The 26,460-nt window shown below is 41.2% G+C and overlaps 1 protein-coding gene across 3 annotated transcripts in view; it reads left to right on the top strand.

Annotated features, from left to right (window-relative positions):
* The window catches only part of ADRB2 (adrenoceptor beta 2), a 130,083-nt gene extending 110,288 nt beyond the window's left edge, over window positions 1-19,795 (top strand). For 2 of the 3 annotated variants that reach the window (XM_069102329.1, XM_069102330.1), the window contains exon 2: window positions 19,240-19,791. Coding sequence is in view for 1 of the 3 variants with exons in the window: in XM_069102330.1 (XP_068958431.1) it covers window positions 19,240-19,274 (35 nt within the window). In the remaining 2 variants the exon portion in view is untranslated. Of the gene's footprint in view, window positions 1-19,239 lie in introns of all 3 variants that reach the window. The other variant, XR_011171188.1, reaches the window with a different exon arrangement.
* Window positions 19,796-26,460: the final 6,665 nt, after the last annotated feature.

Raw genomic sequence — 26,460 nt, forward strand, 5'->3', positions numbered from 1 at the left:
ACATATATATGCATATGTATACATGGCATACATATATACATACATGTATAAATGGCATATATAAGGCTACACTTATATATATATGCTAAGTATATAGAGCTACAGCTTACATAGGACTTACAGTAATAAAGGGAGAAAGGAGATACATCATGTCTAGAAATACAGTTAAACCTTTGGTCTGTGTTTAACTTTGGTGACTTCAAGTATTGGCGTGATTTTGTTAGTGACCTAATTTTCTCTTTCACATTGGCAAGCACACATTCTTAGTCATGTGCAGTAAAGGAAAAAAGAGAGGCAAGGAGCACACAAGTTTGTGGAGTAGCTGGTATGCTATTGGGTACTTCCCAGGACTCATTCACTCTATGATTATACAGTGAACAGCTCCCTATACACTCTTTGAATGTTTTTATTGTTTAGTACACAGTACAATCTTGACATTACATGACACAGTGGAAAGCAAGGTTCAGATTAAAAAGTGTTTTAGCTTTAAGAATTTTATTTATTACACAATATTTATGGTACTATGGATTTCATGTGTCATAAAAAGTGAATATTGTCTGAAATCAATGTTGTTTTATTTTGTTTTGTTTTTAAATTGAGATGTTAACACAAAGGGTTGCTGAATTCTAGGGAATCACTAGAGAGAAAAAAATGTTTCTCATGTTACCAGTTTTATTTTGTGTACTGCATTTAATGGGCTATTTCATGGTTACTATGTTAGGAAAAGTATATTATCAGAATTAATATTTTCTTATTAAGAATTGTAGGCAGGAAAGTGTGTTTTCAGCAATCTCTAGCAAAATGTTATTGTTTTAGGTGGTCATGGGAACCTAATCCCCAATTTCTCATAGGTTCAGTAGATCAAAATTCACATTTTTTAATTTTGGCACTGTTTTTCTAGGAATGTTACCCCTGAAAAAGTTGAGGATTGACTGTATGATGTAAGGTAGAATATGGTTAAGGTAAGGGAGAGATCTACATGAAATACTTTAGGAAAATGTGAGGCTATCACTTTGAACAGGACATGGGGAAATCAGAGAAGGTCTTCATGGAGGGATGCCTAAATTAATCAGAGGCATACTGACTACTATGTCACAGAGACAGAAAAGGGGAAGAGTCAGAGAACAGTGGAGTTGTGTGTGTGTATACGTGTGTGTGTGTGTATGCATGCGCACCAAGTAAAGAGAGAAGGCTAGAAAGGGAATTTGAAGCTAGATCATGGAAGGACTTAACCACCTGACTAACAATTTTTTGTTTCTTATCCTAAAGGCAAAAGGAAGCCACTAAAAACTTTGGAGTAGAAAAACAGCATGGTCAGACCTGTTTGTTAGGAAGTTTATTTTGGCAGCTCTATGAAGACTAGACTGGAGAGGATAGAGCCGGAGTATAGAGAGATGACTTAAGAGGCTTTTAAAGTAGTCAACCAGTCAACTAGCATTTATTAAGTGTCTACTTAATGAAGGCATTTTGTGGGTAAGAGCGCTGGACTTGGAGTCAGTAGCACCTGAGTTCAAATTTGACCTCAGACACTTACCATATGTGGGACTCTGGGCAAGGCATTTAAACTTTATCAACTTCAGTTTCTTCATCTGTAAAATGAGAATCGTAGTAGTACTTATCTTACAGGGTTGTAAAGATCAAATAAGATCACATACGCGCACATGCACATACGAGGATGTAAAAGTTTCCAGATCATAAAACAATATACGATAAAAGCTAGCTAACACACACACATATACATATGCAAGTTGTCAAACTTTAAAAACACAGCAAAAGTTAGCTATTAATAACAACAACAATTAAGTAATTCCAGTAAGACAATATCGAGGATACGGTGGCTTGAACTAGGGTGGTAGTAGTCAGAGGGTATACGCGGGAACAGTTGTGAGACATATAGCCAAAGTAAAATGATCAGGATTGAAAGCTGATTGGATTGGGGAGGGGGGGAAGGGATAGAAGGAGAGAGTTAAAGATGATTCTGATATTAATAGCTGAGATTTTGAAGGGAAAGTTGTGCAAAGATTCTTTGGTTACCTAAATGGGTCTCAGTGTGCCACCCTAGTAGGCTAGGCTTCTGTGATATAATAAAAAGAACAATGGATTTGGAATAAAGAATCTGGTATTGAATCTTGATTTGTCTGCTTACCAGCTGTGTACTCTTGACCAAGTTACTTAACTTCTCTAGACCCATGTACTCATCTGCAAAATGGACGTACTAATAGCTTCAATACTGGTCTTATAGGGTTTTTGTAAGGGTGGAAAGAGATAATCAATGGAAAGTGTTTTGCAAACCATATTATACTATATAAATGTCAGCCACATATTATTACTACTGTTGTCATTAGATGCCCAGAAAAACTGGTTAGCAAAAACGTTCCCAACAAGGCAGGTGAGGCCTTGAGTCTTGATGTCTTTTGATGATCCAGAAGCTTACTGGGGACACTAGGTGTCTGATCCCAGGCTATAACAGAGTACTTAGCACAATGCCTGGCACATAGGAGGCATTTACTAAATGATTGTTGAATGAATTAAGTCTAGTTACAGATACTTCAACTATGTCAGAAAGTAGGAAGATAGCACAGGATTATGGAAATAAGACAATATGTCCCAGAGAGAATTCTGGTGGCAATCTAAAAGATGATGTGGGCATGTACACTTTAGGAATAGTCAGTCCTGGATTTGGAGTCAGAAGACATGGGCTCAAATTCTGGCCTTTGTCATTTAACTGCCCCTATGAACTTGGACAAGTCATTTTACTTCTCAGAGTCTCAGTTTTCAGAAGGGTCAGACTAGATGTTTTCTAAGGTTGTCTTTTTCCCCAGCTCTACATGAATTAATCTGCTAGAGGTTATTCTGTACTGAGAAAGCTCTTGAAAAGAAATCCGGGGTAGAAATACCCAGCTGGTATTTCCAGGATATTCCACATCAGGAAGTATTTTGTCAGGGGAGTTGCATTGGGAGGAATATATGATATCTTTGGGGTCATAACATTCTGGCACATTTGTAGGTGTGGCAAATATTTCTGGTGATTTGTTGTTGAGAGATCAGAGATGCCTCTCTGGCTTCTTCAGGAGACACCAATGCATTTTAAGTCAATAACATCAGATAAGCACATGAGGGGCTTTGATAAAAGGTAGAGGCCAGTTAGAGAGAGAAGGTACAGATTTCTTAGTGTAAAACCCCGTTCAGAAACTTCCCCAACCCAAACACATAGGTTGGGCTTTAGAAGGTGACTACCTTCATGATCAAGGTATTCTAGGGGTCCACATTCCTAAAACTGCAACTAATGAGCCCCCATTGATGTACTTACCTTTAATAGGCAGTAAAAATAATTATCGCAAAACAAAGGCATTTATCTAGATGGCGTCATAAAAATAGTAGCTATAAAAACATTCTCCTCATAAAGCTGGGATACATTCTCCCACAACTTACACACAGCATCAGTGCGAAGAGTGGGCATGCTCTTAAAGCACACTACTAAACAGAGCACATACAGTCAACATGTAAACAAGGAAATGCACACGTCTGACTGCAAGGCCCTGATCTCCTTTCCTTTCTCATGATGTTCTTATGTCTCTTTCTCGGTGCCTGTTCTTCTCCATAACTCAACTGTCAACTGCCAGGACTGGCCCTCTTAACTGAGTTGAGAAGATCCTCAAAGCTGTCTCCTGCTTTGACTCATAATTTCCCACTTGTTGGGTCCAGTATTTCTTACTAGACAAGTAGCTTCACTGTAAGAAACTATAGTTGATAGAAGAAAGAGAAAACAAATAATCCCCCCCCCAAAAAAAGAGGTGAGGAATGATTCCCTTTCTGACTGCTTCTGACTACCTCCTAGGGTGTATGCCTTACCTTTTAAAGAGCTGCCAGGTGGCTGAGCCTGGCCCAGCCAATAGCTAGATGCCTTCTGATTCCATCAGTTTTGATCAGAGGAGGCCACGACTTCTAAAGGAGTAAGAGAGTGTAAAACCTTCTTTACACTGTGTTTAATACCTTCATACTTCATTGTCTATTATCTGCCCCTTATCTTCTGTAATTTCATCAATAGTCATGGGAAGAACAAATTGATCTGAGTGTCCTATGAACTACTCCACCCCCCTTCAAAAGCAAAGGTGAAGGAAGTGGAGAAGAGAAGATCAGGTTGGGAATAGCACTGACCACTTTCTTCAAATATATGAAGATCTACAAAGGAAAAGAAAGATTCCATTTCCCCCCAGTGATACCTCAGAGGACAGCACAAAGAACAATGGGGGCAAATTAGAGGGAAATAACTTTTGGCTTAATAGATGGAAGAACTTCCAAGTATCAGAGCAGCGGATGACAGCATTGCATATGTCATGAATAAATGATCTCCTTGCCCCCAGAGATATTTAGGCAGAGATCAGACAAATAGCTGTTTGGGTTCCTCTTCAGGTGAATGATGGACTAACTGCCCTCTGAGATTCTTTACAATCTGAGATTCTAAAATTCAGTGACCCTAGACCACTAGTGAGTAAGATTTGGATGTCCTATAGAAGTATGTAAACTAGATGCCCTCATGAAGACTCTCTGCCCAGCCAAAGCTGGGCTCTATATTCTTTGTATTTGTATTGGCTGATTTGTATAATTTTGAGTTAGAGTCAGAAAGATAAGGGTTCAAATCCTGCCTCAAACACTTATTAGCTGCATAACCCTAAGCCAGTCACTTAATTTCTATGGGCTTGTTTACTCATCTGTAAAATGAGGGAGTTGGGCTCTAAGGTGCCTTTCAATTCTCTTAGCTGTAAGTCTATGACCCTAGTCATAGAATTATTAGCTTTTGCTGCACTCAACATGATCTTCAAACATGGGACATAGAAAGTCAAAGCTAGAAGGAAATTTATGGTGTTGCAGGATTATAGGATTCAGAGCTGGAACAGACTTTAAAGATTATCTAGTCTAACCACCTCATTTTCCAAATAATCACAGTAAAAACTGACATTTGTATAGTGTATTAAGGTTTTCAAAACACTTTTTACACATTGTTTTCATTTGATCCCCACAGATGAGCTAACAGAAGCTCAGAAAGATCAGATGTCTGGCCGGGGTCATACAGCTAGTAACCGCTGGAGGTCAGATTCCCATCCGGCTTCCTCCTGCCTCTCAGTTCAGTGTTCTTTCTACTGCACACCTTTGCCTCTATTTCCTTCTAGTCTGGGAATTGGTGAGATGAGAAAACTGAGGTCCAAAGAAATTAAATGACTTGCCTAAAGTGACACAGATCTTTTCACTCCAGATTTTTTTTTTCCATTACACTATGTCTAAGGGATGTTCTTTCCATTTTAAATTGAAAGCCCCTCCTGCAACCCTTCCAGGATCTATAATTATTCACTATAGTGCAGTGAAAATACTCTCTGTAGAAGATGGTTAGTCTTCACGAGTTGCTGAATGACCTTATCACCCAGTGGTCAACCTTTGGGTGATACCCCTCCTTATACTTAGCTAGCTAGGCTGCTCTTTAGATGCCAGACACACAATCTGTTACCAATCCCTTCTAAAGTCCTTTGGCAAATGGGAACTATCACAGTTTTCACTGAAAGCCTTGGACAAGCCAGGCTCACCTCCATGCTACAGTGAGGCATCAGAGAGCCCTCTACAACTACACTTGGAACATAGAAAATTAAGTATGAAGAACTAGCAGAGACCTTAAATCATATGATGTGCCACTAAGCCTGAAGTCAAGAAGACCTGAGTTCAAATCCCATCTCAGATGCTTACTAGTTGTGTGACCTTTAGCAAGTCACTTAACTTCTGTTAAATAGGGATAATAAAAGCACCTACTTCCCTGCGTCATTGTGAGGATCAAAGGAGAAAATATTTTGTAAAGCACTTAGCACAGTGCCAGCCACAAAGTGGGTGTGGTATGAATGCTAGCTGCTCTTGCTGTGGCTATTGGCTATTGTTGTTTTTAGCTGTTTTTATTGTTATTCAGAGCTGGAAAGGGCCAGAAGAAAGGGAAGCCTTCAAAGTGTTTGACCTTATTCCCTGTGTCTCTGTTTCTGTGAAATGGGAAGAAACAGACCTGCCTTGCCTTGCTTCCCTCTAAAGCTTGTTTTGGGGATGAAATAGTTGGAGCATCATAAAATACATTGTGATAATAAATGCCTGGCATTATCCTTATTAAATTGTGGAGCTGCTGCAACTGTTTCTATCCTGAGGATTGGCCAGAAGGGAGTAGACAGGCCGAGGCAGAGAACAGCCCGATAAACAGTGCAGCTGGCTGTATGGAAGGAGGCACTGGGACCCTCCCATGCCCTTCTCCACCCTCTCAGGCTTCTGTCCCCATTGGGAGCTGACTGTGTCAACAGCACTCCTCCAGCTTCGGGCATGTCTCTGTAAAACCTATTGGCAACTTCCCTTACTGTTTCTTGGCTTTTGTCCCTTGGAGAAGATTTGAATGCAAAGGGGAGGTTGTGACTGAGGGAGACACTGCCAACCTTTGTGGGTTCTTTCCATACAGCACTTACTGAGTGTCCCTATGTGCCCAGCATAGTGCCAGGTACCCGCTATCAAACTACACTGAGTCCAGGATGTCAGCCTTGGAGGCTATACATTCTAGCAAGGAAGGCCAAAATATTTTTGAAGGGTAGTCTGAATGAGCCTAAACTGGGAGACAGAAGATCTAGGTTCTAATCTCAGCTCTACCATTAACTCCCCATATGTCCTGGGCAAGTCACTTCCCTTCTTTGGGAAAGTCACTTCCTGCCTTTCTGGAATGCAGAACATAGAACACAAAACAGTGCAAGTAGAAGGAAACGGGGAATTATTAGGGCACTGAATAGCATTAGAGTTGGAAATAGCAGGAATAACAAAAATGAATTGACAAATTAAGATTTAGATTTCTCTATCAGTGTCAAAGCACTAATTCACATGGAATCTTTCCTTCATACACTTGTCTAGCCAGCAGACATTAATTGAAATTCTACTTTTAATGGTAAGAAGTAGAGGTTTATTTCAGCATAAGGTTGCCCAAACCAAGAACATGTTACAATAACAACATTATTGACATAACCAAACCTCACCATAACATTGCAGAATGCTTCTGTGACCTCATTTGGCAACTGTCTATTCATAACATTTTAACATCGTTCCTGTGGTGCTAATCTCAGTATTAGCTCATATTTCTATAGTGATTTCAAGGTTACAAAGTACCTTCCCTGCAATTATTTTGCAAAGTAGGTAGTGCAAATATTATCTTCATTTTACAGATGAGAAAATTAAGGCTCATGAGGTTAAAACAACTTGCTTCAAGCTTACACAAGTAGGTCAGAGCTCAGATTGGTAGTCTGGCAGTCTGACTGCAAGCCCACTACCTTTTTCATTATACTATGATGCTCCCCCAAAAGTTGTTTAATCCAAAATCATGTTTTTTAGACCTAATCAGTGCCTTTTAATGAGGTATGCTTCTATGCTCTATACCTGTGATATCATTGATGGAGGAAACTCTTCACATGGAGCTTCCCTCTACCCCAGTACAAATCAGTAATTTATGTATAAAGTTTTAGAGAGTTGAGGGACCAGGGGAGGGGTGAACATGTTAAGTTCTCAGGGTTGCCCAGTGATCCTGTGTCAAAACCAGGCTTTAGTGAATCCAGGACTGACTCTCTAGCCCCCATGACTACATATAAGATATTTTACATGAAAAAATTAACTAACAGGACAAGAAATTATTTCCTAAGTACTCAATTAAGACAGTGAGGAGTGAAAAGGGGAAACTGTGATCTGAGAAGGTGGTTAGATTTGATCTTGGACTGGAAGAGTAGATAAGGGAAAGCAGATAATTTTAGAGTTGGAAGGAAACCCCATCCAAGGCTCAACTTTTTGTGAAGGACCTATATATGACTTCTCTGTCAATTGCTCTTGCAGTCTCTTTAGGAGTACTTTCAGTGGTAGAAGCATCACTACTACCTGACCATTACATTGATCATTAGAGAGCCCTTCCTTATATTAAGCCGAACTTGGCCTATGGGTAACTCCAATCTCTGACCTCTCTTCCCATTGTGCTCCCCAGACCCCTCTCCCCTATTGCTGCTACTTCTACCCTCAGGGACCAAGCACAACATAATCTTAATGAATCCCTCCTCTTGATGATAGTCATTCAATATGGGAGGAAGGGATTTTAGGTGAGGAGAACCAGAGGAAACTCTGTGAAGAATGTGTTGTGAAGAATGTGTTCGCCCTCAGGATTCCCAAACATGCTATTCTTGGTTCTCTGAAATGAAAGGAGGTTTTCTAGCTATCACCATAGTTTCTAAAAGTGTTCTTTTGTCATTATCATTGAAGGGGAAATATGATTTTTATCTGATTCTAGCATCTTCTTTTCACAATTAAAGAATAAGGGTCTTGGGGGGAGGAGCCAACATGGCAGTATAGAAGCAGGAAGACTCCCTGTGCTCTGCCCATAACCACCTCAAATAGCTATAAAAATGACTCTAAACAAACTTTAGGGCTACAGAACCCACAAAGAGACAGAAACAAACCTGCTGAAGACAGCCCAGCCTTCCAGCAGGAAGGATCAATCCCAACGGGCTGAGAGCAGAGCCCAGCACTGTGTGAGTCAGAGGCTTTAGCCTCAGGGAAGCCATGATCAGCCGGGGGACATTGGGAGAGTAGATCACAGTAGATCACAGAAACCGCAGCTGTGGCGATTTCCAGAATTATCAACCCATAAATGCCAAAGACTAAGTGAGAGATCAGTAGACATTGGGGTTCTGGGAGTGCAGTCAATCCTCTGTCCACAGAGGGAGAAGTGGCTGAGGCCTAGCAGCCATGGCCACATGGCTGCTTCAGAGCTCCTGGCCTGCAGAGTGTAGGGGGACCAAGCGACCATTCTGAGGGGGAATCACTCTTGCTTTAACCTGCTTGGATCTGGATTGCTATCTAGGGTATAAGTCCTAGGGTGAGAGACCCAGTGTGCCAGAGCCAGTGGAGGCCTCAGAGAGGGCACCCAACTAATAACTCCAGAAGCTGAGAAAACCCCAGCAATTTGGGACAAAGCTCTCCTCTCTGGAGGCAGAGTTCTACTGTGGCAAAAAAGCTCAAAAGTCAAGTAATTGAGTGGCAACATGAGCAAGCAAAGGAAGCAAAGCAATCTGACTTTGGACTCCTTTTTTGGGGACAAAAAGGATAAAGTATGGAACAGGAGGAAGAAAATGAAGTCAGAACTCCTGCACCAAAAGCTTCCAAGAAAAATATAAACTGGTTACAGGCCATAGAGGAGCATAAGAAGGATTTTGAAAACCAAAAAAAAGAAGTGGAGGTAAAATTGGGAAGAGAAATGAGAATAATGCAAGAGAACCATGAAAAGAGAGTCAACAACCTGACTGAAGAAAATACACCCTAAAAAATAGACTAACTCAAATGGCAAAAGAGGCTCAAAAAGCCAATGAGGAGAAAAACGCCTTAAAAAGCCCATTTGCCAGATGGAAAAAGAATCTCAAAAGCTCACTGAAGAGAATAATTCCTCCAGAATTAGATTGGAGCAAATGCAAGCTAGTGACTATATGATAAATCAAGATACTATTAAATAGATCCAAAAGAATGAAAAAAATAGAAAGCAATGTGAAACATCTCATTGGAAAAACTACTGACCTGGAAAACAGATCCAGGAGAGATCTTTTAAAAATTATTGGACTACCTGAAAGCCATGATCAAAAAAAGAACCTAGAAATCATCCTTCAAGAAATTCTCAAGGAAAATTGCCCTAATGTTTTAGAACCAGAGGGTACAATAGATGTTGAAAGAATCCACCGATCACCTCCTGAAAAAGATCTCAAAAAGAAAACTACTAGGAATATTATAGCCAGGTTCTGGAGTTCCCAGATCGAGGAGAAAATATTACAAGCAGCCAGGAAGAAACAATTTGAATATTGTGGAAACATAATCAGGATAACACAGGATCTGGAAGCTTCTACACTGAAGGATTGAAGGGCTTGGGATATGATATTCCGTAGGTCAAAGGAGCTGGGATTAAAGCCAAGAATCACCTACCCAGCAAAACTGAGTATCACGTTTCAGGGATAAATATGGTCATTCAGTGGAATAGAGGACTTTCATGCATTCTTGATGAAAAATCCAGAGTTGAATAGAAAATTTGACATTGAGATACAAGAGACAAGAGAAGCATGAGAAGGTAAACAGGGAAGAGAAATCATAAGGAATTTATCAAAGTTGAACTATTAACATTCCTACCTGGAAAAACAATCATTGTAACTTATGAAACTTTTCTCTGTATGAGAATAGTTGAAAGGAATAGAAATGTGTATATATATATATATTATATATGTATATCTATACACACATACATATGTATGTCTATATAGGAGGGTATATGGGCGTATGAATATATATGTGAATGTGTGTATATATGTTTACAGGTATACATAGACAGAGGGCACAGGACCAGTTGAATAGGAAGGGATGATACTTAAAACGTGAAATTGAAAGGTAAGAGAGGAATTTAATGAGAAGAGATGGGGAGAGACAGAATGGGGTAAACTATCTCATACAGAAGAGGCAAGGGAAAACTGTTACAATGGAGGGGAAGAACAGGAAGGCAAAAGGGAATAGGTCAACCTTACTCTCATTGAATTTGGCTTAGAGAGGAAATGACATATACACTAAATAGGGTATCTCACCCTACAGGAGAGTAGGGGGAAAAGGGATGAGACGGGGGATGATGGAGTGGGGAGGGCAGGTTTGCGGGGGGAGGGAAGTTGGAAGCACACACTTTTGAAAAGGGTCAGGGTCAAAGTAGAGAATAGGACAAGTGGGTGGTAGGATTGGATGGAGGGTAATATAGTCAATCTTTTACAATCCACTATGGAAATGTTTTGGGTAGCTACACATGTACAACCTATATTGAATTGCTTATCTTCCCAGTAAGGGTGGGTGATGAGGGAGGAAGGGAAAGAATCTAGAACCCAAAGTTTTAAAATCAAATGTTTAAATATATATATATATATATATATATATATATATGTGTGTGTGTGTGTGTGTGTGTGTGTGTGTGTGTGTGTTAATTTACATGCAACTGAGAAACAAGATATGCAGGCACTGGGGTATAGAGATCCATCTTGCCCCACTGGAAAGTCAGAGGTGGGATAGGGGAGGATATAGGAAACAGCAGATTGGGGAGGGGGTATACAGTGGGATGGCTGTTTTGGGGTAGTGGGTAGGGGAAAGACAGGGAGAAAATTTGTAACTCAAAATCTTGTGGAAATGAGTGATGTGAACTAAAAATATAACATTTAATTAAAAAAAGAATAAGGGTCTTGTTTACATCTTTTCATTAGGAGCAACTCAGTTTGCACAGATTAAACAACACACACACACACACACACACACACACACACACACACACACCCCAAGATGAAACATCACCATGCATTTCTATTAAATTGAGATAGGCCAGATTCTACAGCACAAAGAACTCTGGGAAATCAGGAAGACTGGGTTCTGGTCCTGAATCTGCTAATGATATGCTGTGTGATTTTGGGAAAATCATATAATCTCTCTGTTGCCTTGGGTTCCCAATCTTTTTTTTTTTGAGGGTGGAAGGCAAGGCAATTGGGGTTAAGCGATTTGTCCAAGGTCACACAGCTAGTAAGTGTTAAGTGTTTGAGGTTGGATTTGAACTCAGGTCCTCCTGACTCCAGGGCCAGTGCTCTATTCACTGTGTCACCTAGCTTCCTCTGGGTTCCCAATCTTTAAAGTAAAAGTGGTAAACTAGATGATTTCCAGGGCACCTTCTATCCCTGTTCTATATTCTATGGTGCCCTCTTATGTGAACATTTTAAGTGCTACAGTACATTTCAATTTTTTACTACGTTAAGACATTTTACATTGAACTCCAGCACTGTCTCATTCATATGAATTTTGATAGTAACAATGAAAATAATTTGAGAGGCAGTGTGGTGTAATGGAGGGTAGAGCTGGCATTGGAGACAGGGTTCCAGTCCTGACTCTGTGTCACCCTGGGCAAGTCACTTAACCTCTGACTATGCCTGGCCAACTCTCTAATATCCTGTTTTAGAGCACGTTCTGCTCAATGTTAGAAGAGAGAATTACTTATGGGAATTCTAGACACAGATGAAATCCTCTGTCTGGCTTTTTAATGACTACTCATTCCTGGGATTCTCTTCCTCCTCATGTCTACCTTCTGGCTTCCCTGATTTCCTTCAAGTTCCTGCCAAAATCCCACCTTCTACAGGAAGTCTCCCTTAATGCTATGGCTTTCCCTCTGTTTGGTTATCTCTAGTTAATTTAGCCTGTATATAGTTTACTTATAGGCTGTTTGTACTTGTCTCCCCATCAGTCTGTGAGTTCCTTGAGATGTTGGATTTCTTTGTATCAGAGTGGTTAATGCAATGCTTGGTCTATAACAGGCATTTAATAAATGCTTATTGACTTTTTGTTATTGACAGGAACTCATTGATCCAGTAATAATATTAATAATAGCATTAGTGATGGTGAGGATGGTATTTCATACATCTCGTCCTTTAATGTTTACGAAACACTTTCCTGGATAGGATGCTAAACTTGGAACCAGAAAGAGCCAAGTTCAAATCCTGCCTTTGCTACTTACTGGTGATGTGCCCCAGGGCTAATCTCTTGACCTCTCTGAACCCATTTCTGTGTCGGTAAAATGAGGACTAGATAGATAGATATCTTCTAAAAGCCTTTTCTACTTCTAAATCCATGACCCTAGCTTCCTCACACCAACCCTGTGAGGTAGGGTAGGTAATAAAAGAATTATTGTCTTCATTTTACAGATGAGGAAACTGAGGCTTACAAAAAAGGAAATGACTTACCATGGTGACCTAACTGTCTCCTATTCTTCTGATTCCAGGTCCAGTGCTCTTTCCATTAAGGCTGAGAAGAGTAGCCTAGCAGCCATGTCAACTCTCTTTATGGGAGAGCATCTGGGGTGGGGTGGGTGGGGTGGGGTGGTGGTGGCGGTAGTGGTGAACCACAAATGTTTGTTTGCACAAGAGAGAACCCACTGAAATGGAAGTAGAAGTAGTTTAGTTTGGGAACGAAGGAGGCTTTTTAGATGGAGGTGTCTACAGGATGTTTGGGCACATTATCAAGATGCCTAAGGCATCTGCAGCTCAGAAGGTCTAAAGAAAGTAGATGAGTATCTTTGAGGGACAGTTCCTATAACAACAGAAATAACAACCAGCATTTATGTAACTACTTAAGATTTACAAAGTACTTTGCCAACATTCTCTCTTTTTATCCTTGCAGTGACCCTACGAGGTAGTTGCCATTATTATTCCCATTTTACAGATGAGAAAACTAAGGAAACTTGCTCAAGGCCACATAGCTGGGAAGTATCAGAGGCTGGATCTGAACTCAGTTTTTCTTGACTCCAGGCCAACCACTCTATCCCCTAGCTGCCTGTTTTCCTATAGGTAGAGAAACAAACCTCAGGAGAATGACTCCTATTTATATAGTATTTTTAGCCACAAATCATTTTATATCCATTATCTTACTGATTCCTCACAATTTCCTCCTGAGAGGAATCATAATCATTCATATTTCTAAAGAGATTTACAGTTTACAAAGCAACTTTCTCACAACAGGATTTTTATCCACATTTGACAGATGAGGAAATTGAGTCTCAGGTATTGAACAAGTTTTCCAAGGTCACAGAAAGTGGTATCAGTGGAATTTGAATGTAGGCCTTCCATCTTAAGATACAGGACTATTTCCACTAAGTTATCTGCTCCCTGATTACAAGAATAAACAGATCCAACAAGCAGAACTCAATAGATTCTTTCTAATCTAGACAAACTCATTTCTCTTTTTGCCTTCCAGAGAACCAGACACCTAGAGAATCCTAAATCTAAAGCTAGGGGGGACCTAGGAAACCATCTTGTCCTACCCATTTAATTTACAGAAGAGGAGACTAAGGCTAAGAGAGATTAAAGGCCCTCCTCAAAGGGAGTGTCAGAAGCAGGATTTAAAGCCAAGCTCTGACTCCAGAGCTCCCATTTCCACTGTCAAGGAGCAGGGCAGCATGCCATAGTGGAAAGAACCCTTGACAAGTCATTGTCCTTCTCTGGACATCAGTTTCCTCATAGGCAAAATGGAGATAATGATCCTTGCACTGGGACTGTTGTGAAAAGGAAAAATTTGTAAATTGTAAAGTTTCATAGAAATGAGAATCATTATTATTCCATTAACATGGATGCTTCTTCTTGGTATGGAAATGTCTCTAATCTCTCAAAGGTTTGCCCAAGAGAAGCCAAGCTCCTCTAGGAAGTTCCCCTACCAAGCTGGAAATCTTCAATTATACAGCTGGCAGCAGAGAATCTCCCAACCTCAGATCTGGCCACCAGCAAGAACGCTCCTGGCCACTTAATGAGAACAGTGCAATACAATGGAAGGCGCTCTGGCCCAGGAATCAGAGGGCCCAGGATGGAATCCCACTACCCATACTTAGTGCCTTTGTCCCCATGAACAAATCACTTCACGTCCTGAAATCAGTTTCTTCGTCTGAAATAGGAGGAGCCTAAACTGTATGGACTCCAAGGTCTCTTCCAATTCTAAGGTTATGGTCCTCTGACTACCTGCTGAGATGCAAAGGAACCCTAATCTATTCAGTGGAGGAGACATCCCAGTAACTAAATCCTCACAGAATAGAATTCAAAGAAATCTAAAACCGCGGAGCTGGAAGGGTCCTCACAATGCACCTACTGAGTTCAAATCCTGCCTCAGACACTTAACACAAAAACTAGCCGTGTGACCTCGGGCAAGTCACTTAATCCCAATTGCCCTCCAAAAAGCAAAGCAAAACAAAACAAAACCTAAAAAAGGGGGCTGTGGCTAGGTGGCTCCGTGAATAGAGCAAGGGCCCTGGAGTCAGGAGTACCTGAGCTCAAATCCAACCTCAGACACTTAACACTTTGTAGCCATGTGAACTTGGGCAAGTCACTTAACCCCAATTACCCTCCAAAAAGCAAAATAACAAAACAAAACAAAGAATGCACCTAGTTTAACCTAAGCAGAGATCTCTTCCACAGTGTTCTTGACAGGTTGTCAGCCAGTATCTGCTTGGGGACATTCACTGCCTCCTGTAGCATAGCATTCCACTTTTGGTTTGGCCTGATTGTTAGGAAGTTTTCCCTTATATTGACTCAAAATCTCTGCAACTTCTGTCGCTTTTAGCTCTCTCCCGTGGGACCATGAAGAATGGTTTTAATTCCTAGATGTGTAAACTTAGCCAAGTCCCTTTGCCTCTCTTGACCTCAGTTTCCTATTCTGTAAAATGAAGAGTTTGAACTAGAAGAGTTCTAAAGTCCTTTTCATTCTAACATCCTATGATTCTCTTCTCTAATTTTCTCCACTCTACTTGGGGACAGTTCTGTTTAGAGATTTTCCCTTATATGGAGCCAAACTCTGCCTCCTTGTAACTTACTTCCATTGGCCTTAGTTCTGTCTTCTAGACATAATACAGAACATTTCTTCTTATTATTATTATTGATATAATTATTATTAGAAAACAGTAGCTGTAGAGTTGTTTAACTCTAAGGCCTTTGGTCACTGCAGAGTTGACTGGACTTTGAAACCATCGATCTAATCTGACAAATATGATAAGCAGAAAGAAGGCCAAGAGTGCAGAGAGAGAGTCAGGCATGTCCTGCTGTCTCCCTGTGCTATGCAGCTGCTTCACATTCTGGCCCAACTCTAAGGCTTGTTATAATACAACATAGCCAAAAAATACAAGTCTCTCAAATCAAGAAGTTTGCTTCTGGAATCATATTTTCCAGTAGACATGGTTGGGGGAGACTGGGGGATTCAGCATAGAGCAACCAGTTTGGCCAGTCAGGGCAATCTGAAGGTGAGGAAACACTTTTCATTTCATAGAAACTTAGACATCACTTGGGAGTGTTTGTGGAGGGAAACAGGGAGAGCTAAGCAGGATGTCCCTTGTGGGGAAGGGGCAGTAAGGAGAGCTATGCTCCCTTCCCCATAGGGAGTCTAGGAAAAAGGAAGAAACTTGGTTGAAGACAGAACCCTAAGTTTTGGAGAGAAATCTCCCAGATAACACGGATGTTTTTGAGGAGAGACTCCAATCCTCTTCCTCACCTTCTACCACTCCCCATTCTTAGATTGATGTAGCAAATTTCAGGGTGTTATGATGAATAGTATCATAAACAGTATAGAACATTAGAAATGGGAGGGACCATAGAACCAAATATTCAAAAAAGATTCTTATTGATGCCTTTTGTTATTAAATCATCTAGATTTCCCCCCTTTCCCAGAAGGTCATTTCTTATAACAAAGAATTTTAAGAAGAAGAAACAAACAAATCAAGAGGAGAGGGGAAGTTCAGCAAAATCAATTTTGAAAATCTTACGCTAGGGGATGGCTAGGTGGTACAGTGAATAGAGTACCAGCCCTAGAGTCAGGAGGACCTGAGTTCAAATTAGGCCTCGGACACTTAACATTTATTAGTTGTGTGATTTTGGGCAAGTCACTTAACTCCAACTGTCCTGCCTTCCCCTCTCCAAAAAGAAAATCCTATGTTATATGCAATAGAACATAGAATGTTAATATCTGGAAGAGACTTAAGAAGCTTCTAGCAAGCATAGCCCATAGCCTTAAATAGGACATATATAACAGTGATTTTTTAAGGGTCATGAACTCTGTTGATAAGAGAGCCTGGTTCAGAGCCCAGAGTGTTGGAGTCCCTTTCTAAACACACTGAGCTATCTCATCTTCTCAACCTAGTACCTGACCATACCTGCTGGTCACCACTGAGATTCCGCCCATATCCCTGTGACCAGAGAACTGAAAGATCACATTTTGGTGAGATCTCACTGAAAATTAGACATTTGTGATATTTAGTTTCATTTAGTTGTTTATACCAGTTGGCATATAGGACATCATGGGATTTAGAGCTAGGAGGGACCTTAAAGAACTAGCTCCATTATTTCACAGATTAGTAAACTAAGGCCCAGAGAAGTTAAGTGATTTGCTCAAGGTCACACAAGTAGGAAACATCCCATCAGGAATGCATATCTCTATTTTCTGATTTTTTTAGTTCCAGGTTCTTTTTTCCCCTGTATTTCCCCTGAATATTATAACAGACAACCTTTAACTAACACACTGCCTAAAAATTGAAGGTCTTTTACCCAAGAATTGGATTGATCAACATCCCAGGAACAAAGTATGATCAATCATCCAACTCAAAGAAGCAAGAAATTCCTTCCTTTTAGTCCCAAGATTCTTTATATAGCATGTTTGGTTTTATAAATGAAGAATCCCTGCTGTTTTTGTCCCCTAATCCTATATCATGGCTTGTAAGCAAAATGGTGTAGTGGAAATAGTACTAGATTTTTTAAATGTCTGAGGAGCGTGTTAATGAAGATTTAGAGTCCGAAGTCCTGGGTTTGAATCCTGGCTCTGACACTTAATAGCTGGGTAACCTTGAGCAAGCCACCAACCTCTCTGGACTTCAGTTTTTTGTAAAATGGGGGCCTGAATTATGTGATCTCTTAAGATCCTCTTTGATTTTTAAAAGAAAAAAATCCCGTAATGCTTTGTCTTTAAATTTTCGGGCTTTTCTAGGGGAGCACAAGCACAGGAAGGTCTTACCCAGCTAGAAGACCTTTGAGTACAAACCACAGTGTGTCCATCCTCTGAGGACCCACCTAATTACATGACATTCATTGGTTCACTCATTCAAGTCATTTAGGCATTATGCTAAATGTTGGGAATACAAATACAAGCCCCCCCCCAAAAAAAAGACTGCCTTTGACTTCAAGGGGATTACATTCTATTAGGTGAAGATAACACATAAAAGGAAGCAGAAATGGCTAGAACCTTGGTATGAATTCCTTTGGCCACAAATATTTAGGCAACCGTTTTTCTAAAATTTGGAAAGGTCGTGGTCTACATTTATGAGAAGGGCTCCACCTCAAAGTCTTGAAGTATTAATAAGTGTTGAAATGATTGAGGAAAATAAGGTCTCAAATGGAAGGCAGGGGAACATAAGACAGCTGCTCAAATGCATGAAAGAGTTAAGTTAAAGTTTTGTTGTTTGATGTCACTTCTTTCTGTGCCTACACTGATTAAAACTGCTCTTTCAGATGTGGATTGCCTGGGCATCCCTAGGCTAGGAATTATGAGACCTGGACTCACATTTCTGTTGTATTTCTTCACTTTGTGGCCTTTGCTAATATAGCAGCCCTTTTTCATATTATGTCATAGGTGGAAGAGAGCCTCGTCACTTTACAGATGGGTAAAATGAGAGCTGTTCCATGCTGCCCTTATCTTCATTTTAAAATGAAGGACATAGAGACAGAGACAGAGGGAGGAAGAAGGGGGAAGAGAAGGAAAAAGAGAGGATAGAGAAAAGAAAGAAGAGACAGAGGAAGGGAGTGAGGAGAGAAAAAAAGGGACTAGAGAGGGAGAAGAAAGAAGAGACAAAGAAGAAGGGAAAAAGGAGAGGGGGAAAAGGAATAGAGAGAAGAAAGAAGAGACAGACAGATGAAAGGGGGAAGAGGGGAAAAGGAATAGAGAGATAGAGTGACAAAGACAGAGGAAGAAAGAGAATAGAGAAAGGAAAAGGGAGAGAGAGAAGACAAAATTAGAGAGAAATAGAAGAAAGACGGGAGGGGAAGGGGAGAGTAAGATAGGGAGAAAGGGATAGAGAGACAAAGAGAAGAATGAAGGGGAAGGGTGGGGAAGAGGGGCAGAGAAAAAAGAAAGAGCAGAGTGAAACTTTCAGAAAAGGGAAATGTCTAAACTCACAGCTAGTGAGGCAAGATTCAAACCCATCTCTCCTGATTTAAAAGCCAACAATCTTGCCACTATACCACATTAAGTCCCTTCCCCTTCTGTGACCTTAGTTTCCTCATGGGGTTGCAATAGATGGTCCTTAAGACTTCTTTCAATTCTCTTAACCTTTTTTGTGTCATGGATTCCTTCAGTCTGATGAAGCTTCTGGAATCTTCTCAGAATGTTTTAAATTGCATTAAATAAAATATATAGGATTACATTAGGAACAAATTATACTGAAATGAAGGTGTAATTTTTTTTGCCAATCAAATTCATAAGCCCTTTGAAATCTCTCCAGAGGCCCCTTAGTGGTCCATGGACCTTAAATTAAGAACCTCTGTCCTAGAGGATCGCTATATAGTCACTCCAGAAAGGATGAAAGAACTGGGCCCTCTCTGAAACCTCATTGTCTCTTTCCTTCTTCCCCAGGGCCCCCGGATCATCCTAGGACAGTTGAAAGCTGAGTGGGCTCTATTTTCTCCTACTTTCCTGGGAGGACAAGCATTGACTTGGGGACTGCTACCTCATGGTGCTACCGGCCTCCACGTCCGTGTCTATAGTGACTTCCTTTCTGTCTCTGGAAAGGTGACAGAGGAGCGGAGAATCTGAAGGCAAAGGAGCAATGAGATAACCTGGAAGGAACACAGCCGGTCAAGGGCCAGGAGACGAGGGGGAACCAGGAAAAGGCAAGCTGCTGCAGCCAGAGATCTCCCAACAGCGAGGTCTCTGGGAAGGAGAAGAGGGTTAGCGTGGGCTTCCCTGTCCCGCCTAACCCGCGGACAGTGACACAACGCCTCGACACTCCAGGGATTTTCTTTCTTTATTATTAACAAGTTCATGGGAGTCAGCTTGAACTGGCCTCATAATGGGACCCAGGGGACAACAGGACCCAGATGGGCTGTGTTGTCAAGTTTGAAAAAAATCATAATCGTTTTAACATAAATGGAAGAAACATTGAAAAAGCTTAATTTTGTACTTTGACATTTGATTCTCCATCATGGCTCTTTCTCTCATCCCCTCCACAACACCCTGGCCCTTCCCTGCCTTTCTCTTTCTCCCTTTCTCTTTCTTTCTTCCTCCCTCCCCTCACTTTTCTCCACATCATCTTTGTTCCTCCCTCCTTCATTTTCTTTCTTCTTTCTCTTTTTCCCTCTCTTCTGTTCCTTCTGGACTCTTTCTCCTCTCCCTTCTTCCCTCTTTTCTTCTGTTCTCTCTCCTCACTTTTCCTCTTTTTTCCTTCTCTACCCGTTTTTTCTATTTTTTTCTTCTTCTCTCTCTCTCTTCCTCTATTTTTCTGTTTCCCTCCCTCAAAGCCTCCGTGCTACTCTCACAAAAGAGAAGTGGGGCAGTGCCAATGTTTAGTTTTTCCAGCACTCCTGTGAAGCAGAGTGTGATTGCAGGTGTGCCCCTCCACCGCCCTCCTCTGTTTGGGGAAAATGAATCTTATGAAAACAGAAACTTTCAAAGGGATAGAAGAAGATGAGCAGTAACCACACTGCTGCAAAACGATTGGCATTCATCACATGGTTCCTTTAAACGTGGCAATCCCCATGTGCAATTAGTGTAGAATATAATAACAACTCACATTGCATAAAACATCTTGGGAAGGAAGGAAACAAGCGCTCATTTAGTACCTACTATGCGCTGGGCATTATGTGAAATGTTTTACAAATATTTTTATCCTTACAACAGTTTGGCCTTACCACAATCCTGGGAGGTAGGGGTTACTATTATCCCCATTTTATAGTTGAGGAAACTGAGGGAGATAGAAGTTAAGTGACTTGCCCAAGGTCACACATCTATTAAGTATCAGAGGCTGGATTCGAATACAAACTTTCCTGAATTCAGGCCCAGGGCTACTTCTGAGGAAGGCACCTTCATCATAAAGCATGTTCCCTTTTGTATGACTTGAGGACATAGATCTTTCTTTACAGCCTGAGGAAGCCTTGTATGTTGGGACTTGGGGGGGGGGGGGGTAGCATCTATGAGAACAATCTTTTGAATTTCTAAGAAGGGAATAGGTACCATAGCTTCTAGTTTGCCTCGAGGTGGAAGAGTAGATAGATGCTGCACTGGATGCTGCATGGAGACAGGAGGCCTTGAGTTTGAATAGGCCTCTGATACTTACTAGCTGTATGACCCTGGCAAGTTGCTCTGCCTCACTCATCCGCGGTTTTCTCATCTGTAAAACGGGAAGAATGACACTAGCATTTACCGTGCAAGTTTATTGTCACAATCAGCTGAGAGAGCATGTGTAAAGCACTTTGTAGATATTAAAGGGCTGTGTAAATGCTAGCTACGAATCTGATTCATAGAACTTTATAGCTAGTGGGAACTTTAGAACATGGAACAGAATGCAAGAGCCAGCCAGTACTTGGAACATTGAACATTTCATCTGGAACACACTTTAGAGGCTGTAAAACGTAGCAAATGCCTGAGAGGCTTAATCTAATTCAGTCCTCTGATCTAACAGATGAGGAAACTGAGGCCTAGGTAGGGAAAGGTCATACAGTCATTGGCAGAGAAAAGATTCATACTCAAATAGGCCGACTCCCAACCCAGGCCTTTTTCCATGATATCATCCTAATTTGACTCACCTAGTGACGATCACGGAAAAAGAGGAAATTGTTCTAAGAGCTAGGAGCTAGGAGGTAAGAGTAGGTTTCATTTCTACAACACTTGACATTTTACAAAATCCTTTTGCCATATTAGGCCTGTGAGAGAGACAGGGCAGGGATTATTTTCCTCATTTAACATATGAAGAAACTGAGTCTCAGAGAAGGGGAATGGCTTGTCTGAGCTCGCATGATTAAGCTGTAACAAGCCGACTGAGAACTCGTTTCTTTCCATTCAATTCAGGCCTCCTTGTAGCAGTATACTTTTGTGTCCTACATTGTCTTTATTTGGAATAGCCAAGAAACGTGTGACTTGGGGCGTCTTCATCAGTGAAATGACAGTGCTGGACTCCATCCCTAAGGCCCCTTCTAGCTCTGATGTTCTGTGGCTGATTTGTTTAGAGGTCCCCTGAGTATCACAGTGAGTGAGCCGCTTTGGGGAGTAGGTGGAGGGGTGAGGGTTGAGAGGGTGGGGTAGGGGGAGAGGAAGGAGGGGTTGTCTATTAAAACAGATATTCAGCATCCCATCGCCCTCTGGCGGCCAGAATATATCACTTAGACATTTAATGTTTGCTTAAAGTAATATTCTACATACAGAAAACAGAGCTTCCTAGGCAAAAAAACCGGGAGGTTAGTGGCCTGTAAACTTAAGTCAGCACAACATTACCTGGTAGTCCCCAAAACTAACTCTATCTGCTCCTAGGGTGCATTAATAAACATAGACTTATCAGAATAAGGTAGGGAGTAATCCTGCTGGTCATTTCAAATTTTCAGTTCCAAATTTTCTCCCTCCCTCCCTCCTTCCCCTCACCTCTCCCTAAGACAATAAGCAATTTGATATAGGTTTTATATTATCAATGTTCTTTAAAACCCTGCTATGGTCAGAACCTCATGCTCAGTTCTGGGGCATATACAGAGTTAAGAAAATAAATTATTCCTGCTCTCACAGAGTCTAAAGTCTAGTAAGGGAGTATGACCTAAACACAGAAAACTATAATATGCATAGATGGATAACAAGAAGATTATATAGTTAATGCATTTGAGGTCCAGAGTGTTATTAGAGGTCTTAGAAGGAAATTGTTACCAACTAGAAAACATCAGGAAAGTTTTCCTGAAAGAGGTGGCATTTGAACTGGGTTTTGAAGACAAGATTTCAACAAGCAGAGAATGTCCAGCCATCACCAATGAGGGTCAGGAGGCATGTAGGTTTGTGAGCTAACAAGTTCTCAGTGGATAGAACAGGATTTCCTAGGATCTACAGCTGGAAGGGACTTTAAAAATCATGGCACCTTGGGCCATACAGTGGAGAAAGTGCTAGGCCTGGGGTCAGAAAGATCTGAATTCAAATCTGGCTTCAGATACTTACTAGCTGTGTAACCCTGTGCAGGTCACTTAACCGCTCTGTGTCTCAGTTTCCTCATCTGTAAAATGTGAATAACAGAATCTACTTCACAGTAGTGTCATCATACGAATTAAATGCAATGATTTTTATAAGGCTCTTGGTATGTTGTAGGCACTTAAGTCTTTCCCTTCAAAAATCATTTAGGCCAACCTCATTTCACAGAAGAGAAACTGAAGTTTGGAGTGAGAAAACTTCCTGATCAAGGTCACATGGCTAATAAGTAGCAAAACTGGGGTTTGAACTCCAAACTGTTCATTCTTTCCAATATGCCGTGTTAGTTTTAAACTTGAGTTCCAGGGCAGACTCTGGAACCTTCTTTAAGTGTTCCCTTAGAAGAGTCCCTTCTTACTCATGACCTTCAGGCTCCTTATCTCCAGAATGAGAATACTAATTATTCAACTCCTCTACCAAATGTCCTCCTCCATCAAGTACCTCGTTGGAGTGTGGAGGTAACTCTGGGTTCTAGAATGCTAGGCAGGTGAGGTACAAGTTCTGGTGAGAAGTGTTGAACCCTGATCCTTCTTTCTCTAACCCAGAACATTTCCTCCCAAGAACCTGGGGTGGGAAGGAGTATAAAAAAGTCCTTTCCAATATTGCAAAGATATGAAATTATATTTCAAGTAGGGACCCAAAGACAGATTGTGCCCTTCATTAAAGGACTGAGTACAGAAAGGATCATCACCAGGATGATGGATTTTCAGCATTTCTCAAGGACCATTGACTGTGATTGAGGGATCATGGCCCATGCCAATGGAGGGGGTAACTGTACCACTAAAGCTACTGGTTCAATATAATTTAACAAGTATTTATTAAAAACAACAACATATCGTGTGCCATGCACTTTACCAGGCATAGGGGAGCCAGACAAAAATGAAACACTCCCTGTCTTCAACGAACTTACCTTAGGCTGGGGGGAGGGGCATTATGTACACAAATAAGATGGTATAGAATATATACAAAGTAATTTGGGGTACAGATGGGGTGGATGTACTAGTACTCAAGGAGATCAGGGAAGGCTCTGGGGAAAATGAAGCTGGACCTTAAAGGAAGCAAGGGCTTCCAAGATCCTGGGGTTAGGAACGAGAGAGTTCAAGGCATGGCCGCCACCTGTACAGTAAGAGGCCACACGTGGGAGATGGAATGATATGTAAGAGGACCATCGAACAAGGCAGAGGTTCTGAACCATTTTGCATGTGTCCTGGAGCGCTTGGGCCGGCCGCTGAAGCCATAGCTCCCTTCTTAGGATAGTGTTTTTAAATATATAAAAATAAATGCTTATTATTATTATTATACAGTTATCAAAAAATATTTTTTAAAGTTCTTAGACCCCAAATTAAGACTCAATTAGGGCATTTGGACTGAAAAACAGCTATGTGGAAAATATATTGGATCAGGAAGAGACTTTGAGACAGGGAGACCTATTAGGAGATTACTCTAAAAGTCCAGGGGAAAAACGAGAAGGACTTGGTCTAAGGCCGGGGCCATGTGAATGGAGATAAGATGGTGGATACAAGAGATATTGCAGAGGCAGAAACAACAAAATTTGGTGGTTGCCTATGTGAGGTAAAGGAGAAAAAAGTCCAAAATGACACCAGGGCTGAGAATCTTGGCCACTGGAAGGATTGTGGCACCCTCAACAGCAGGAGGGAAGAAAGGGGATGGAAGAAGAAAAGGAGCTGGAAATCATGTCATGAGATGTGCAGTGCAGATTGCAATTCATCCCTGCCTACGCATCCCTGCAGCTCATTCTGCCCCACTAAAAACAAAAAGGGATGGGGGTTACTTACATACCGACCATGGCCCTGGAGCACAAAACCATCCAAGTGACGCACAGGCAGCCACGGGGCGCCTGGTGTGATGGAGGTGATGTGGGGGTCCCGGGTGCAGGTACACTGAGGGAGGAGGAGTTGTCCCAGTGTTGCCAATTTCAGGTGTGAGTGACTGGAGGAGGGTAGGTCATGACCATGCTGAGGGTCCCATGGTAGGGCAGAAAGGGACAAATTGGGATCTTGTACAACAACAGGAAGGCATGAGCGGGGAGAGTGGGGAGGCAATCAGGGAAGCTGATGATGTGGATATGTTAGGAACAAGCCAATGTTTGGATGACACTTTTTGGAGTCATGCCAGAGCCTCCCAAGAAGCTGGGGTCCTCCACTCTGTAGACTGCTGGGTTAGAGAAGAGTTGTAAGACCATAGACTATGTAACTGGAAAAGACTTTAGAGAGAACATCTAGTTCCATCTCTGGAGTTTAAGGAACTTTCCTAGGATCACGTAGTTAGGTATCGGAGTTGTGCTTCCAACCCAGGTCCTCTTGAGTCCCCATCCAAGGCTTATTCACCACAGAGATGTTCCTCCCCAACTTAGGAACATCTCGTCCCCATGGACTCTGTTTCACTTGTCTGTGAGCCAAGTCAGGTCGATGGGCACACCCAGACTCCAGCAGAGAAGGCTTTTATGCAAAGTTTCATGCTGCTTCCACGGGTATTTGCAAACACATTTGAAAGCAGCCAATTGATTTAAAAATTCTCCGAACTCAAAGCCAATGGTATTTATGGGAAATGTAAAAAGCTGGCAGGTAAAGAAAACACCACCACATGTCAATAAATCCCAACGGTGTGCTGCAAAGAACAGAGTCACCGGCATCTGTGTTTGTTCCATGCACATAGAGCCCTGAGGCTACCCCCTGAGGTTCTCCATAGCAGTGACTCAGAGATACATAGAGAGCATCCGAGCTGGGAGGGACTCTTAGAACACAGATTTGAGAGCTCGAAAAGGTTTTTGAACATATATCATAGAATATCAGAGCAAACCTTCCCCACCCTTTCACTTGAGCAATTCTTCTCCATGTCTTTCTTTAAATATACATGTATATACATACATGTACATACAAAAATGTGTATATGTATGTATGTACTTACATGTGTATATATGCATAGCACACAATATGTATATATACATAAATATTTGGCACTTCCTGATTTTTATATCACATTCATTTCCAATTATATCCCTTCCCCACTACTCTCTAGTGAGCCATCCTTAGAACAAAGATTGAAAAGGAAGAAAAGAGCAAAATCTAACCAATATGTTGAGTATGTCTGCCAGAATGCCAAACACCCCACATCAGGCATCCTCCACCTTTGCAGACCCTGGCTTTCTATAAAGTCTCCTTAAAGGCTACATAGCACAGTGAAGGCCCCCCAGCCCTGATTGTTCTAATAGATATCCAATTTCTCAGCCATTTGTCAACTTGTTTGTTGGACAATGATGGCATATTAAGAGAAACAACAGACAAATTACTTTCTTTATCCAATACAAGAGCTGTGTTAATCTCTTCACTCTGTGTCTCTTTCATGTCATCAACTGACTGAAGAAAAAAACAAACAAGCCCAGTACTGAGGACCATCTAAGTCAAGGCTTCTTAACCTGGGATCCATGAACTTGTATTTGTTTTTTTTTTTTTAATTTTGATAGCTGTATTTCGGTATGATTGATTTCTTTTGTAATCTTACACATTTTAATTTAGGTACTTTCTGAGAAGATGTCAATTGACTTTACCTGATTGACAAAGGGATCCATAACACAAAAATGTTTAAGAAGCCCTGATCTATGGGTCCTAATCCTGTGTTTAG

Source organism: Petaurus breviceps, unplaced genomic scaffold (assembly GCF_028583685.1).
Source record: "Petaurus breviceps papuanus isolate PSGF00001 unplaced genomic scaffold, PetGlider_PUasm1.0 551, whole genome shotgun sequence".
Lineage (NCBI taxonomy): Eukaryota > Metazoa > Chordata > Mammalia > Diprotodontia > Petauridae > Petaurus > Petaurus breviceps.